The sequence below is a fragment of the Python bivittatus genome, unplaced genomic scaffold (genome assembly GCF_059951505.1).
Source record: "Python bivittatus isolate LINGU-HERP-01145 unplaced genomic scaffold, Pbiv_v1 ctg000220_np1212, whole genome shotgun sequence".
NCBI classification, from domain to species: Eukaryota; Metazoa; Chordata; class Lepidosauria; order Squamata; family Pythonidae; genus Python; species Python bivittatus.
In genome coordinates, this window is record NW_028277048.1 from 6,443,782 (window position 1) to 6,457,664 (window position 13,883).

General features: G+C 40.9%; 1 protein-coding gene across 1 annotated transcript in view; it reads right to left on the reverse strand.

Annotated features, from left to right (window-relative positions):
* Positions 1–13,883, reverse strand: part of PPP1R3F (protein phosphatase 1 regulatory subunit 3F) — a 44,883-nt gene that overhangs the window by 14,340 nt on the left and 16,660 nt on the right. Inside the window, exon 2 of the mRNA XM_088137730.1 lies at positions 1,237–1,292. Within this exon, the coding sequence (XP_087993856.1) occupies positions 1,237–1,292 (56 nt within the window). The remainder of the gene's footprint in view (positions 1–1,236; positions 1,293–13,883) is intronic.

Genomic DNA, 13,883 nt, shown 5'->3' on the forward strand with positions numbered 1-13,883 from the left:
CAGTAACTTGGCCAATGACATTCTGTTAACTTCCTGTACTCTAGAACATATATAATGCACATACCTATATACCACTCATGCTTCATTTCTTCTCCTTTCCTTCTCTAAATGTTTCCAATTTTCCCCTGAAGCCTAGCATTTTCACCAATATTTGACTTCTCTGGCACCTCTTTGAAATGGCTTTGCTACCAAAAGGTAACACTGGGAAAATTCTGCTTGGCCCTTTGAGAAATGGCCCAGGAAATCTTGCAAGATTCTACCTGGTCTCACATTAATTGATATGTCTAAGAAACCACAGGAAAGGATCATATGTGGTTTTAAAACGATCTGCTGCTAATATGCTGATGATATTCAGATATATTTGTCCTTTCTTGCATGTTGGGTTTGGATGTCTCAAGAGGCTCCCTGTGCAGGTCTCTAAGATGTAAATAATTGGTTATGGGAAAACAAACTGAAGCTAAATTTGGACAAAATGGAGTTATTATTGATCCAAAGACTTGCCTTGTTTAGATTCCAATACAGATATGTTTAACATCAACAGCTAATTTTGCTTTTTCATAGTGGAGCCCAATCTATGGAATTACTTGCAGTTGGAGCTGAGGCTGTCCCTTTCATTGCTAGAGTTTTGAAAAAGGCTTGATATATTTCTTTTTTATTCAGGCTTTTTATATTTTTAAGTTTTAAAGAGTTTTAAAAGATTTTTAATCATCTAATATTTGGCTTTTATTGATCATGAATGTTTGTAAGCCAAAGGGATACACATTTAAAATACATGTTCTTTCCATATTTGGCAAATGCTAATTTATTTACCCAATGCTACTTTCCTATTCTCCAATCATTTTTCTTTTTTGTGGCTGATACATGTCTATGTTAAAAGTTAAATTGAATGGTTGTAGAACTAATACTTTCCCAGTTTAAATTTAGCTATTCCTCTTTCTGTTTATATGTATCTGCTGAGTGCATTCCATGCTTCTGGCAAAATTACATTCCTGCATCCATCTGTACACATGTGAGTTTGAATGTGTGTGTGAATGGATGATGTGTAGTAACATCCCTAATCTAAAAAAAAAACTCTCTTGGATCTAACCCACAGGCTTCATTTAATCCAGCATCCTGTCCCAGTGCAGGCAGCTTCAAATGTTCAATGGAATTATTTACTTCATCTTTATTGAACATAGTGACATTTTCTTCTTTGCCCTCGAATGCCAGACAAAGAAGATCCAGCAAGCAACTTACCTTCAGAATAAATATACTGAGCTATGTCCTCTACTTGCAGCTCATTTTCACTTGACCTGCAACAGAAAAACTTAGTGAATACTGGCTGTTAAAGTCATATGAATCGTTGATATGGTCCCCAAGACCAATAGATCTTAAATACTTATTACACAATAGACATTTCTGATGCAGCCTGTGTTCTCTGCAATTTAAAGTTTTCTTATTAATCAGCTTTATAAAAGCATTAATCATGTTGTATTTCATGTGCTAATGGACATATTAGGATTATAGAATAGGACTGTTATGCACCCAGTTCCTGATAACCAAGGACATGGACAAATGCACCTGAATTCATTGCTTAAACCTTATTAGACCAGACACAGCATATCCTTCTTTTGTATATATCAGTTGGAGATTTGAGTCAGGAGGAACTCTTATAAGAGGTTGTGCTTCTGAGCATGTGCAGTGTACTAAAAGAATCCCAAGTAATTAGCAGCAGGTCCCATTCAAAAAGAAAAATGTTGCCTTTGATGCAGAGTAAAGGCTTAGCACAGCTATCAACGAATACTAACATACATTTGTTATATTAAGAAATATGCAGGACAGTATTTTTATCTATACAGTGGAACCTCGGTTTACGAACTTAATTCGTTCCATGACTCTGGTTGCGATCCGAATTGGTCGCAACCCGAAGCAAATTTCCCCATAAGGTTCAATGTAATTACCGTTAATCCGTTCGGGCATGGAGGACAGGGAGGCGGCTATTGCTTGGAGGGAGAGTCCCCCTCCCTATGACCATGTGTCAGGGGCGGAAAAATGGCCGCGGACCACGTGTCAGGGGCGGGAAAATGGCCACGGACCACGTGTCAGGGGCGGAAAATGGCCGCGGACCACGTGTCGGGGCGGAAAATGGCCGCGGACCACGTGTCAGGGCGGAAAAATGGCCACGGACCGTGTCATGGGAGGGAAAATGGCTGCATATCCTGTTCGTACCCTGAGGCGGAGTTCGCAAACCGAAGCAAAATTTTGCGGCCGGAGCTGGTCGTAACCCGAAAAGTTCATTAACAGAAGCGTTCGTAACCCGAGGTTCCACTGTACTATATCTCACTTATATCTAAACTATAGCTTCAAGAGATAAAGACAAGAGGGAGAGAGACAGGCAGTTCCTTAGCTTCTTAAACATAAGAGTCTCATTTTACTAACTATAGGCTGGATGAGAGACAGACAAGTGGACAGTGTGAAAGAAACTTTCCCCTTATCTACAGTGGTGCTTAAAGGTTTGTGAACCCATTTGAATTTTCAGTATTTCTGCACCACCGTATCTCTTGCCATTAGCTTTAATGGTCCAAAGGTTCACAGGTGGAAAGAGATGATGGAATCTCCAACACCCCTTCTCATCATCTTGGACGCCCATTCACTGCTCCATCTTCTCTTGAAGCTTCTAGAATGGATCTTGGGGTAATGGCTTAGTTGGCATATCAGCCATCATTTGTTCTACAGGATAGTATTGCAATCCTTGCTCTTGTATATCCTGTTTATAGTGCCATTTGATGCCAATGTGCTTTATTTTTTAATTTTTTTTTCCTGTGGCAAATACAACCAAAGTTGTATTCATATAGGTTCAGTTTAGTACTTCCAAAGTCCTCAAGCAGTTTGTAAATCCATGACTGTCTTTACAAGATGGTTTCATGACTAACTGCACAAGATGAAATGTACTCAGCCCTGGTGTAGAACAGTGCCATGGTAACTCTGTTGGTACCAACTGATTGCTCCTTTGCTATAGCAAAGCATATACCTGCCTATTGACTTGCAGCCAGCTTTATCTTCAGTCTAATCTGCATCCATATACCCACTAAGTTCAAGATTCCTGCTTGCTGGGAGATTCAACTTTAAGTCAGCAGTGCCTTTGAGGCATCTCCCCAGCCGCTTGAGGGTTGTTGCACTTACTCTTCTGTATGTAACTACCACTGCTGGACCAAAATTTGGTCTAGTTATTGTTGACACAGAGAAGCTTTCCAAATGTGGTTCTGTGTTTACAGTTACCAGATAAGGTTTGTTCTTCTTTCTTTAGAACGTTAGCCTCCATAGATTGTTGACTGAGTTGGTCACAGTCAGCCCTAGGCATTTTAAAATGTCCATAATTTTCTGTATCTGACTTTAGAGATACTTTTCTTCCTCATCTTTTTCAAGCTATACTCCAGATAACAGGAAAAGCTGCCAAGCTCTTTCACCTCTATTTCCTTGGTCAAGTGTTCCAGAATCTTCCTACTATCTTGCTTATCCTCATACGAAATTATTAAACCATCAATGTAAATCAGGATAAAGGTCTGTTTATTATTTATGAATCTCAAGTTTAGGCAGGGATCAGCCTTGCCTTGCTCAAGTCCCTCCTTAAGCAACATTTGGTTTAGTTTCTCATTTCATGCACTGACAGCCTGTTTTAGTCCATAAAGGCTTTTCTGTAGTTTGCACATAAGTCTGTTTATAAGTCTGAAAGAACTCTGGAGGCTGTTCCACATGAATTTCTCCTTCTAATTCCCCATGTAAGAGCACAGTCTTTATACCCAGATGGTCATCATCCATGCTTCTGTCGCTGCTATGCTTAAGAGCATTCTGACTAAAGTATGCTTCATAACAGAGGCAAAGTTCATCACAGTTCTCTCCTATTTTTGGAATTATCCCTTGGCTACCAATCTGGCTCTGTAGTGGTAGACGTCTCCATCTCCATTGCATTTGGTCTTGAAGACTCATTTGCATTGTATTGCCTTTCTTCTGGCAGGTAGTTGACAAGTGTTATTTTTATAAAGAGAGTCCATCTCTTCACTTGCTTTCCACTTCTCAGCTTCATGAACTGGCAGCTTTTGGATATCTCCCCAAGTCTCTAGCTCTTCATCCCTTTTCTCTTGGCCATAACTGAGAGCTTGCCTGGGGGATCTGTCTCTTTGTTAGATCTCTGTGAACTGGCCCTCAGCTAGTGCCTCTAAGTCCCATTCTGAAACAGGCTGTAGTGCTGGTTTCAAACCAGAGGCAAGGAACAGCTGTGGTAGTATTGTATACTAGTGGTTGCTAAGTTCAAATCCTGATTCTTTACTCCCAGCTGGCCTTACTTTCTCATCAAAGTAAGTCACACTTATTATTTTAATCCTTCCAGTGGACAGATCTAGGATCTCTGTATTCTTTGATGTCAGCTGCATATCCATCCTTGTTCAACTGTATTTCAGTTTCCTTCTTTTCTCTTTACAAATATAACCATATGCTTTAGATCCAAACATTCTAATGTGATTTAAACTGAATTTTCTGTTGAACCATAGTTAATAAGGATTGGCTTTAATAGCTGGCCTGTTTGGAAGATAGTTGAAATAGTTTCTTCCTGCCATTTCTAACCCAGGCCTGAGTCAATTAACATACTCCGTTCAGCAGAGAACAATCCTTTCTTTCTGACGATTCATTTTGTTCTAGTGTAAAGGGAACACATCTCTTACAAATAATCCCATTTTCCTTTAAATAATTAGTCATAGGTCCATTCACAAATTCTGTTCCGTTATCAGATTTGTGATATTCTTTCAAATTGTGAAAGAATTGTGTCTTTCTTTCAAATGTGTTTTCTACATAAGCCAAAAATTGTCTGAATTTGCTGAATACTTCATCCTTATGCCTTATCAGATATAAACAGCAAAAATAAGACGTTTCATCAAAGAAAATTACGAAGTGCCAGTTTCCTCCATTTTACTCAATGGGAAAGAAACAGAAGTCACTGTGGATTTGCTCATTTACTGAATATTGCTGTGCTGCAGCATTTCCCATACTTTCAATGCTTTCAGTATTTTTTGTACTGTGTGATTCTTAGGGACATTTACTATATATTATATTATATATAAACATACAGAGCAGCACTGATTGGCACATTTGTAGTTCGTGATTTTGAAACTGACAGTCAATTCTTCCCTTTGTATCTGCCTGATTTGCTCTATATTCTGATGTTCTAGCTTTCTATGCCAAGATGCAGTGCAATTTCCTTCCTCTCCTTTACAAGCTCAGTTGGTTTTCTCTTATCAGAGAATCTACAATCCTCAGAGGAATCTACTCTGAAAAGTTTAGATTCTAACAATATTCCTTTCAACAACAGATCTCCATCTCTAGTTCTTATTGAGCAATTTCCATCAGCAAATTCAACTCTATGTATCTTTCTGACTGCATAACTAACACTTAATCATCTGAAGCCCAAATCTGGAGAGTACAGTACAACATGCAAAGCAATTGTCTTTTCATCATTCTACATTTTATTACAGTCTCTCCAATCTCTTGTGTGCTTATTTGCTGTCTGTTTGTTACTAGATCTGCCCTTTGCAGCTTGTATCAAGAGTCACAAAGAAATTCTTATTTTAAAACAACAGAGCAGTTGCTCCACTATCCAAATAAACTGAATTCAGACCACCAGCATTTTTCTTACCTTTAATGGTAAGGCCTCTCTGAGTGATTCTTTCACAGAATGCACTATTTCCTGCCCTTTGGATTTTAGCTCTGTTCTCTTCTTCAGCCTTTCCCCACCCTGGCCATTTTTCCTTCCCTTGAGAGAAAAACCCTTGATCTTGGCTAGAACTCCCTCCATTCACATATTTAAAGGGCTGGCCAGGAGGTTAGTCCCTTTCAGGCAAAATGCCCTCAAGGGTAATCTGCTTTTGCAAATAAAGCAGGATTTTTCTCCAGCTTTCAAAACAGAGGGTTCTGTTACCTCAGATAACTTCTCTGTTCCTATTAGAGATTCCTGCACATCTATTTTGGATATTATCTGATCCAAAGCCAGGCTTTCCTGTTGCTTGCTTCAGCACATTAAAACATTGGGGCAGAGAAATCAGAAAGAAAGCAACTTTGTATAACTTCATCTTGGAGTACCCCATTATTTTTAAGCAGCTTCCTTTGATCAAGTATTTGGTTCACATAGTCTGAGATGCTTGTGCCATCCTGCCCTCTTAAAGAGCACATTATTTTTCATTAAGCATATGGAACAGTAAGACCTACAGTTTTTATAGATAAGTTTTCTTTAATTAGTCCCAAACCTCACTCACAGTTGTCAGTTTCTTGATATGAGTAAACATATTGCTATTTCTATTTGCATAAATATGTGCGCAGGATTTTCCATTTCTGGCTTCCCAAGATCTTTGGCTCTTACCTCCAGAGAGTCTTTGAGTTTCCAGAGCTTGCCATTATCCAAAGTTTCCAAAAACAACTCCATTCAGTAGACCATTCTTCCTGATCTTGGCTTTTGAAAATTAAAAAAAGTCTGGAGTATGTTATCTCATGCAGCTCCAGCTGCAGCTGGTCACCAATTGTCAAAATTGAAAAGAAAAATCAATCAAAAATCCTAGCTGGGTATTTTGCCACCCTAGTCCTGAAATCTCTGCACTTATTTTGGTAATCCTTAAGTCCTGGTTATCCAGTAGCTCATAGCTTAGAAGCTGGTCTGACCATGGAGATTTGAAGTCAGCATTAGTCCTTGTTAGAAGATGTGCTCCTGAACACATGCAGAGTGCTTAAAAAATGCTGAGTAATGAAATAGCCGCAGGTCCCATTCAAGAGGAAGAATGCTCATAATATATTTGGCTTGGATGCAGAATATAGGCTTAGCCTAGCTATCAATGAATGCTAACAGACATAATATTTGAAGTAAAAGATAGATTTCTTAATACACAGAATAAGAAAACTGCCCTTTTATCCAAACCACATCTTGAAGAGAAAGACAAGAAGTTCCCTAATCTCTTAAACACAGAGACCAATAATAGCCCAGGTGAGAGAAAGACATGTGGAGAATATGTAAAGCACTTTCCCCACATCTATGAGGGTCGAATGAAAAGTATTGGCGCCAATGTTGTAAGTCACCAATAGATGGCAGTCCTGATGTGCTAGAAGCTCTAACATGTTCTTTAGCATCTGTTCTTTCACTTCTTGGTGGAAAGTTGCTGTGAAAAAAAGTTGCATTGCTATGAAAAAGTTGAACTGCTATTGTTCATGAAAGGGAAGCCTGCAGTGAGTATGCATCAGTTCACTTTAAGCAACATGCTGTGATTGAATTGACTGCTGAAGAAGTCTCTTCAATTGAAATTCACCACTGAATGCAGGTTACTTGTGCTGATGACTGTGTTGACATGAATGCTGTGCACTGCTGGGCAAAAAAATATAAAACAATGAACTGGGAAGGGCTGATTTGTGTGATCAAAAATGAAGTGGACAACCTGTGACAGCAACCAACAAGTTTCACATGAGAAATGCTGATGAACTGACTAGGGAAAATCAGTGGATCACTCAAAGGGAAATTGCTATCAAGCTTGGCATTTCACAGGAATGTGTGGGTCACATTACTGATGTTCTTCAATATTAGAAGGGTTGAGTAAGATGGTTCCTTGCATGCTGATGACAAAGATGAAAGCTTCAAGAGTTGATATTTGCCAGCAATTGTCACACAAGAATGAAGGTGAAGAATTTCTTCACAGCATCGTGACAGCCAATGAAACATAGCCTCATCATTATGGCCAAAAACAAAGCATCAGTCCATGGATTATCTTCACATTAAAAAAAAAAAATCAAAACCCAAGCTTCGGCAGGAAAACTTTTGGGGATGCAGATGGTGTTATTCACATGGATTTTCTTGAACCTGGCACCACTAGCAACTCAGAGCATAACACCCAAAACTTTACACAATGATTAAGCACAAGAAGAAATTTTGCTGCAATTTGACCAGGCTTCACACAAGAGACAACTGTGAAGTTGGATCTCGCCGTCTTACCGTGTCTGTCATATAGTCCACACTTGGTACCGTGCAACTTCTACCTTTTCCTAAAATTAAAGAGGTACTTTCATGGGCATCTGTTTGACTCAAATAAAGATGTAGAAAGAACTTGACTGAAAAGACAAAGTATGGAGTTCTTTCATAACGGCTTTAAAACTTTCCCCATCCTTGGTAGAACTGTATAGCAAATGGTGGTGATTATGGAGAAATAAATATAGGTAACAAAACAGCTCATTTCAAGGATTATTTTCCTGTTTCATTTATAAAAATATCCCTATTTAAACTAAAATTATGGAGGTGGAAGAATTACTTTTCATTTGTCACCATTTGCTTAATGGTCACCAGGCTTATAAGTGCAAAGAAATAATGCAAACAATTTCAAACTCTGAGAGTTCACTGCAGCACCCAACCAAAAACATGCAAATCAACTGCCATCATTAAATTATGGTTTGTGGTCAGTAAAAAAGAGAATCTATCTTCAGCATGTGGGAATGTGATCTGTACAGTATTCAGAAACACAGCTTTACCAAAAGGGCACGGTGGTAATATATCAGTAATGACATTAAAAGTTGGGAGGCAGGATCCTCTCCCCTGCAACCTCTGCTTTTTTTTTCATTGCATTTTTTAAAATTATGTTTTACATATCAGAGAAATCAAACTCTGAAAACCTACTGCTAAAACCAAGAGATTGTTAGAAACGCAAAGCTCTGAACCTGGCAAATTTGCATACCCTCCCCCAGATTATAATTATGTCACACAGCCCTCTCTAGTTTCATACTGGGTTTTGTGGTAAAAGACACAGGGCTCACATGTCTGTGCAAACATTTTGCTGAGAAGCCACCTTTTTAGAAACCACCTTCAGAGTTTGTCTACCTGAGAAGTATGGAAGGATAAAATTTAAGGTCTCATTTCACTTCATAGCTGCGTAACTCTTTAGTGCTTGCTTCTGATTTAACCTATAAAAACAGGAATCAAAAGCTGTGAGCCTCTATACGTTTATATGGCAAGAGTAGCAGGGTACTTCAAAGCAATGGAAAGTCATTGAAGTCTGTTATGAGTACAAGTTAATATCCAAAGTAGATGGCATTAGAAAATCAATTTCTGCCAACAATCTATATAAAACTATCCATGTATGTATTTTTGTATTTCATACAAAACAGAACTTTTGTAAATAGCCACAGAAATAGTGTGCCAGAGCACTGGAGAGAAAGTATATTTAAAAAAAAAAAACTTTTATTCAAATAATAAATGCAAGCGAATCGAAAAACAATTATTCCAGTGTAATGCAGTATAGAAATATAATACTGTACTATCTTAATTGAATGGAAGACAATTTATTTATAAGATTTTTACACCCTGCTTTCCTCCCAGGGCTCAACATGTTATATGTAACACTGCTCATTCATTTTTTCCCCACAACTTTTTTTTTATTGTTCTTACTTTCTTTAATGTAAGCCATCCAGAGTCATCTGGAGTTGGGCAGCCTCTAAATTGTATTAAATACATACATACACACATACATACCAATCTAGAATACGATGGGGCCTTTTGATCTAGGGGAGGGAGGGTAAGGGTTGCGGGAGTAGAATTATGAGGAAGAAGTTAGGCAGTAACATCACAGTGGTGATGGGAAGAGAAATAGGGTGGGAGACAGGGTGGGACACTCTCAGGGAAGGCAGTCACAGTGCTTGGTTCCGGTGCCATGTTTTAGCCCCCAGTGCTTGGCCTTGAGTCCTAGTCATCAGAGTTTTGGTGACCCTGGCTCCAGCTGCAAGATTGGTCTGTAATAATGCCTACCTCATTCATGACTTTACCCATGATTTTATCATACTTGTTTTGGTAAGGCATACCAGGTTGGTCCTCTCATCATCTTATCACTGGATGAAAGGACCAACCTGATATGCATCACTAAAATTGGTTTGGTGTAGAGGGGATTTCCCTTTTTGGAAATGTGCCCCCCCGGGTTTCGGATGTGGCACCAGCCATGACTCTGGGGTGGTGGCAAGGAAGTGGCTATTGTCATCTGAAAAGTTTGGTGACTTCCAGGGGTAGTGCTCCAGAAACAATGGATGTGAGATCCTGTTTGTGAAGTTGAGCCTTTAGGTTCAGATGGGCTGCTGCTAATGTATCAGCATAGAGTAGTACAGAGTTAGCCTTGAAGAAAGTATGTGGCAACCGTTAGAAAAACATCAGCTTAGCCTGGAAAGACAGGAGAGGGTCAGGAAGAAACTCACAACTGGCCCACCTTGACTCTCTTTGGTGTAAGAGGGAGGGAAAGAGAAACTCTGTCGGGCTTTCAAGATTCTGTTATTATAGCCTGTATCAGTGGAGTTCTAGTAGTTCTTGCAGTGTCTGTTTCCTAATCTCATCTACTTCAGAAGACTGATAAATCAGCTTCCCTGTCTCATAGCTGCTTCCCTACCTGAACGGCTCAATGCTATGGCCAAGTTGTTGCTGGAATTCCCTAGACCTATGGTTCTGGGGAACTTCAACTTGCCTTCTCTGGCCCAGAATCTGAGGCAGTGTGGAATTTCATGGCTATCATGGACTCTAGGTTACTGATGGCCTAAATCACCTGCTAGATCTGGTTTTTCTCTTAGAATTGTAGTAACATGATCTGGAGTTGGGAGATGTTGTCATCAACCCCTTGTCATGGACAGATCACTTTCTGCTGGCCTTGGAATTTTCTGTGATTATCCCCTGGTGCAGGGAGAAAGTACCTATTTGGTCAGATTGCCCCAGGCACCTGATGGACCCAGTGGGGTTCCAGAGGAATCTTGGAGTTGTCCCTGAAGTTGGAGTTGCACAGCTCAACTGAGGCTGTAGTCATTCTTTAGAATGAGCAAGAGACAATGACCTTGGATCAGATCATGCCTGTGTGGCTCTGTCAAGACCTAAGGACCGGGCTCCAAAATGTGGGTGAATTGGGCCTGCCAGGTGCTGCACCAACAGATTCATCATTGGCAGGCCTTTCCTCTGCCAACCCTGAAGCCTTTTCAAGTCTCTCCTCAACTAGCACTGAAGCCTCTCTGGCCAACTGGGGTGTCAGGAAGCTGGGGGAGAACCCCCAACCTGCAGGCCTGATGCACCATCAAAGTCAGCACCTTGTGAGTAAGCAGCAAGCCACTGACTCTCAAGCAAGCCAAGTGCCTTATTATCAGCAACCACTAAGTGAGAAAAGCCTCAGCTGTGCATACTCTGTGGGGAGAGGATTTACACTGCGCAGGGACTACCTTTTGTTGCTGGAAGCAACTTTGGCATCTAGCTTCATACTCCATGTTTCATGCTTTCTTGCTCCTGATTCCTATTATGCTCTTGGCCTTGGTATATTCCTGACCAAATCTCTGGCTTTTCGCTCAGCACTTTCAGGATGTGTGTTTTCAGATTACAAACTGTCTGACCCAGCTTTATGTCTCCTGCTCAGCCACCAGTAAGCTGTTGTGCACACACATGCTCTTCATTCTCCTTCCCTAACTGTTCCTGCACTCTCCTCATGCCTCTGTCTTGCTCTCCTGCCACCACCTGTCCAACCAAGCACTCAGCTCGTGTATGCTCAGCTCAATGCCTCTGCAAGCCTCATGCAATCTCACTACTTCAACTGTTACTTCCAGCACTCTCCTTGCAGCTCTCCCGCACTCCCCCAACATTGCATCTTCTACCAAGTAGAAGTATGTACCCAGTATGTGCTTGGTTCCTAGCACCTCTGCAAGCCTTGCACATGGTCACACGCACTGCACCTGCCTCTTGCTAGCCTGCTGCATGGACATTTGCCCTCTTGGTTGAAGCCAGGATACTCTCTGTGCATGTGGATCCCAGAGAGCCTCCTGATTTTCAGGGGAACTCTGGGAAATGAAGTGGCACAAGAGACACCTAGACTATCACTGGAGAAAGTTATAGGCCAAGTTATAATACTGACACAGCACTGATCACACTTGTGGATGACTGGTGAGCTTCAAACAGGGGTATTGCATGTGTTCTAGCCCTCACTGATCTCTCAACTGCCTTTGACACCATCAATTATGGTATCCTTCTGGACCAGCTTAGGGAGTTGGGGGCACAGTGGTTCTCCTTCCTCCAAAGCCAGTTCCAGTCAGTGTTGGGTGGGGGGAGATGAAGCTCTAGGGCTCTGTTTTGCAGAGGACCTGACTCTCTCCTATTTAACATCTGTATGAAGCCACTGGGCGAGGTCATTCATCAGCATAGGGTTAAGTATCAAGTAGGCCCTTGAAAAGCACTCAGAAACTACAACTGGTCCAGAATCCAGTGGCAAATGCAGTTTTGGTCCATCATAGTATGTTGACACCACTGTTATATGAGCTGCACTGGCTCCCAGTAAGTTTCTAAGTTCAATTCAAGGTATTGTCACCTTTAAATCCCTGCATGGCATGAGGCCAGGTTACTTGTGGGACTGCCTGTCTCCAATGGTTTCTGCCCATCCCACCAGATCTGGTAGGATGGGCGTGCTGTGGGCCCTTTCTGTGAAAAAATGTTACCTAATGGGCAGGAGTGTCTTGTCTGTTGCAGACAAACTCTCTTTGGAAAAGTCTTCCCACTGGCCTTTCAGAAGGCCTTGAAGACATGGTGCTTTTGTCTGGCACTAGGGCCAGAGTATTAGTGAAGCCCCATATGTGTATGTCTTTGTGTTGTGAGACACTTCATGAGGAACCTTGGTCATTTTTAATTATGTGTTGCCTTATCATTTTTACCTTGTGTTATTTTATGTATCCATTTTGTAAGCCACCTAAAATTATTTGGTTAAGATAAGTGGCCATATAAATACTTCAAATAAAATCTTGCTTCTCTACTTTATTAGCCTAGTTTTCCAACTCCAGTTAAAATTACATCTGGAGATTCCCCCCTGCTGCCCAAATAAATATGTGCACGAAACACTTTTGTGTGGAATATGTGTATGTGACTACCTAGGTATAATCAAAAAATTTTGAACCTGGGTTTCAGAATGAACATTTGCAAAATATTGCAGGAATAGATCAGATGTGTTTCCTCCTTCTTATTAGGCAAGCAGGTAGTAAAATCTCCCCTGCATCAAGAATCTATCAGGAAGAGCATCAAAGGCACCGAGAAGACCCATCTTAACATACTCATTGATAAATGGGGACTAAAGTGTACCTATCCAGATTCCAAGATTCTATAACCTAACCCCCTTTTTCTCACAATAAATCTGAGTACAAAACTCAGAAATCTAGCTTTCTTGGTTATAAGCAGCCTTTAGAAATCAATGCTATACATACTAGAAGCCAAAGAATAGGGCCAAATGTATACATGCAAACTGCTTTGTAAAATAAGATGCTCCATTTAATTGATTCCCCTCAAATTAACTGATCCTCTATATGCATATACACTACCATTCTCTCTCTCACACACATAACCACACATAAAGAAATACAAGTAGTCCTTGGGTTATGACCCTAACTGGGACTGGAATTTCCATTGTTAAGCAAAGCAGTCATTAAGCAAAACATCCCATGACTGCACCACTTAACAATGGTTGTTCCGGCAGTCCCAGTTGCAGTTGTTAGGCAAGGACCATGCGGTCATTAGGTGAGGACCTCATGTTTCTCCTGCCCTGAGTGAACTACCTCTGCTTCAACTCTCCCCGCTCACCTATCTCCCCCCCCTCTCTACTCTTTTGGCCGTCCTGCACTCCATGGAGGGACAAGAGCTTCCCAGAGGTGCAGCATGCGCTCTGCAGCTCACATTGGAAGCATTCCTGGAGAACTGGTCTGTGAGGAGTGAAAGCGAGCCCAGCGCTGACAAAGTCCATCTGCAGGCCTTCTGCTCACTTGGTCCAACCTTCCTCCTACAAGGCCTTGTGAAGGGCCAGCAGCTTCCAATGTGAGCTGCAGAATGCATGCTGCATTTTCAG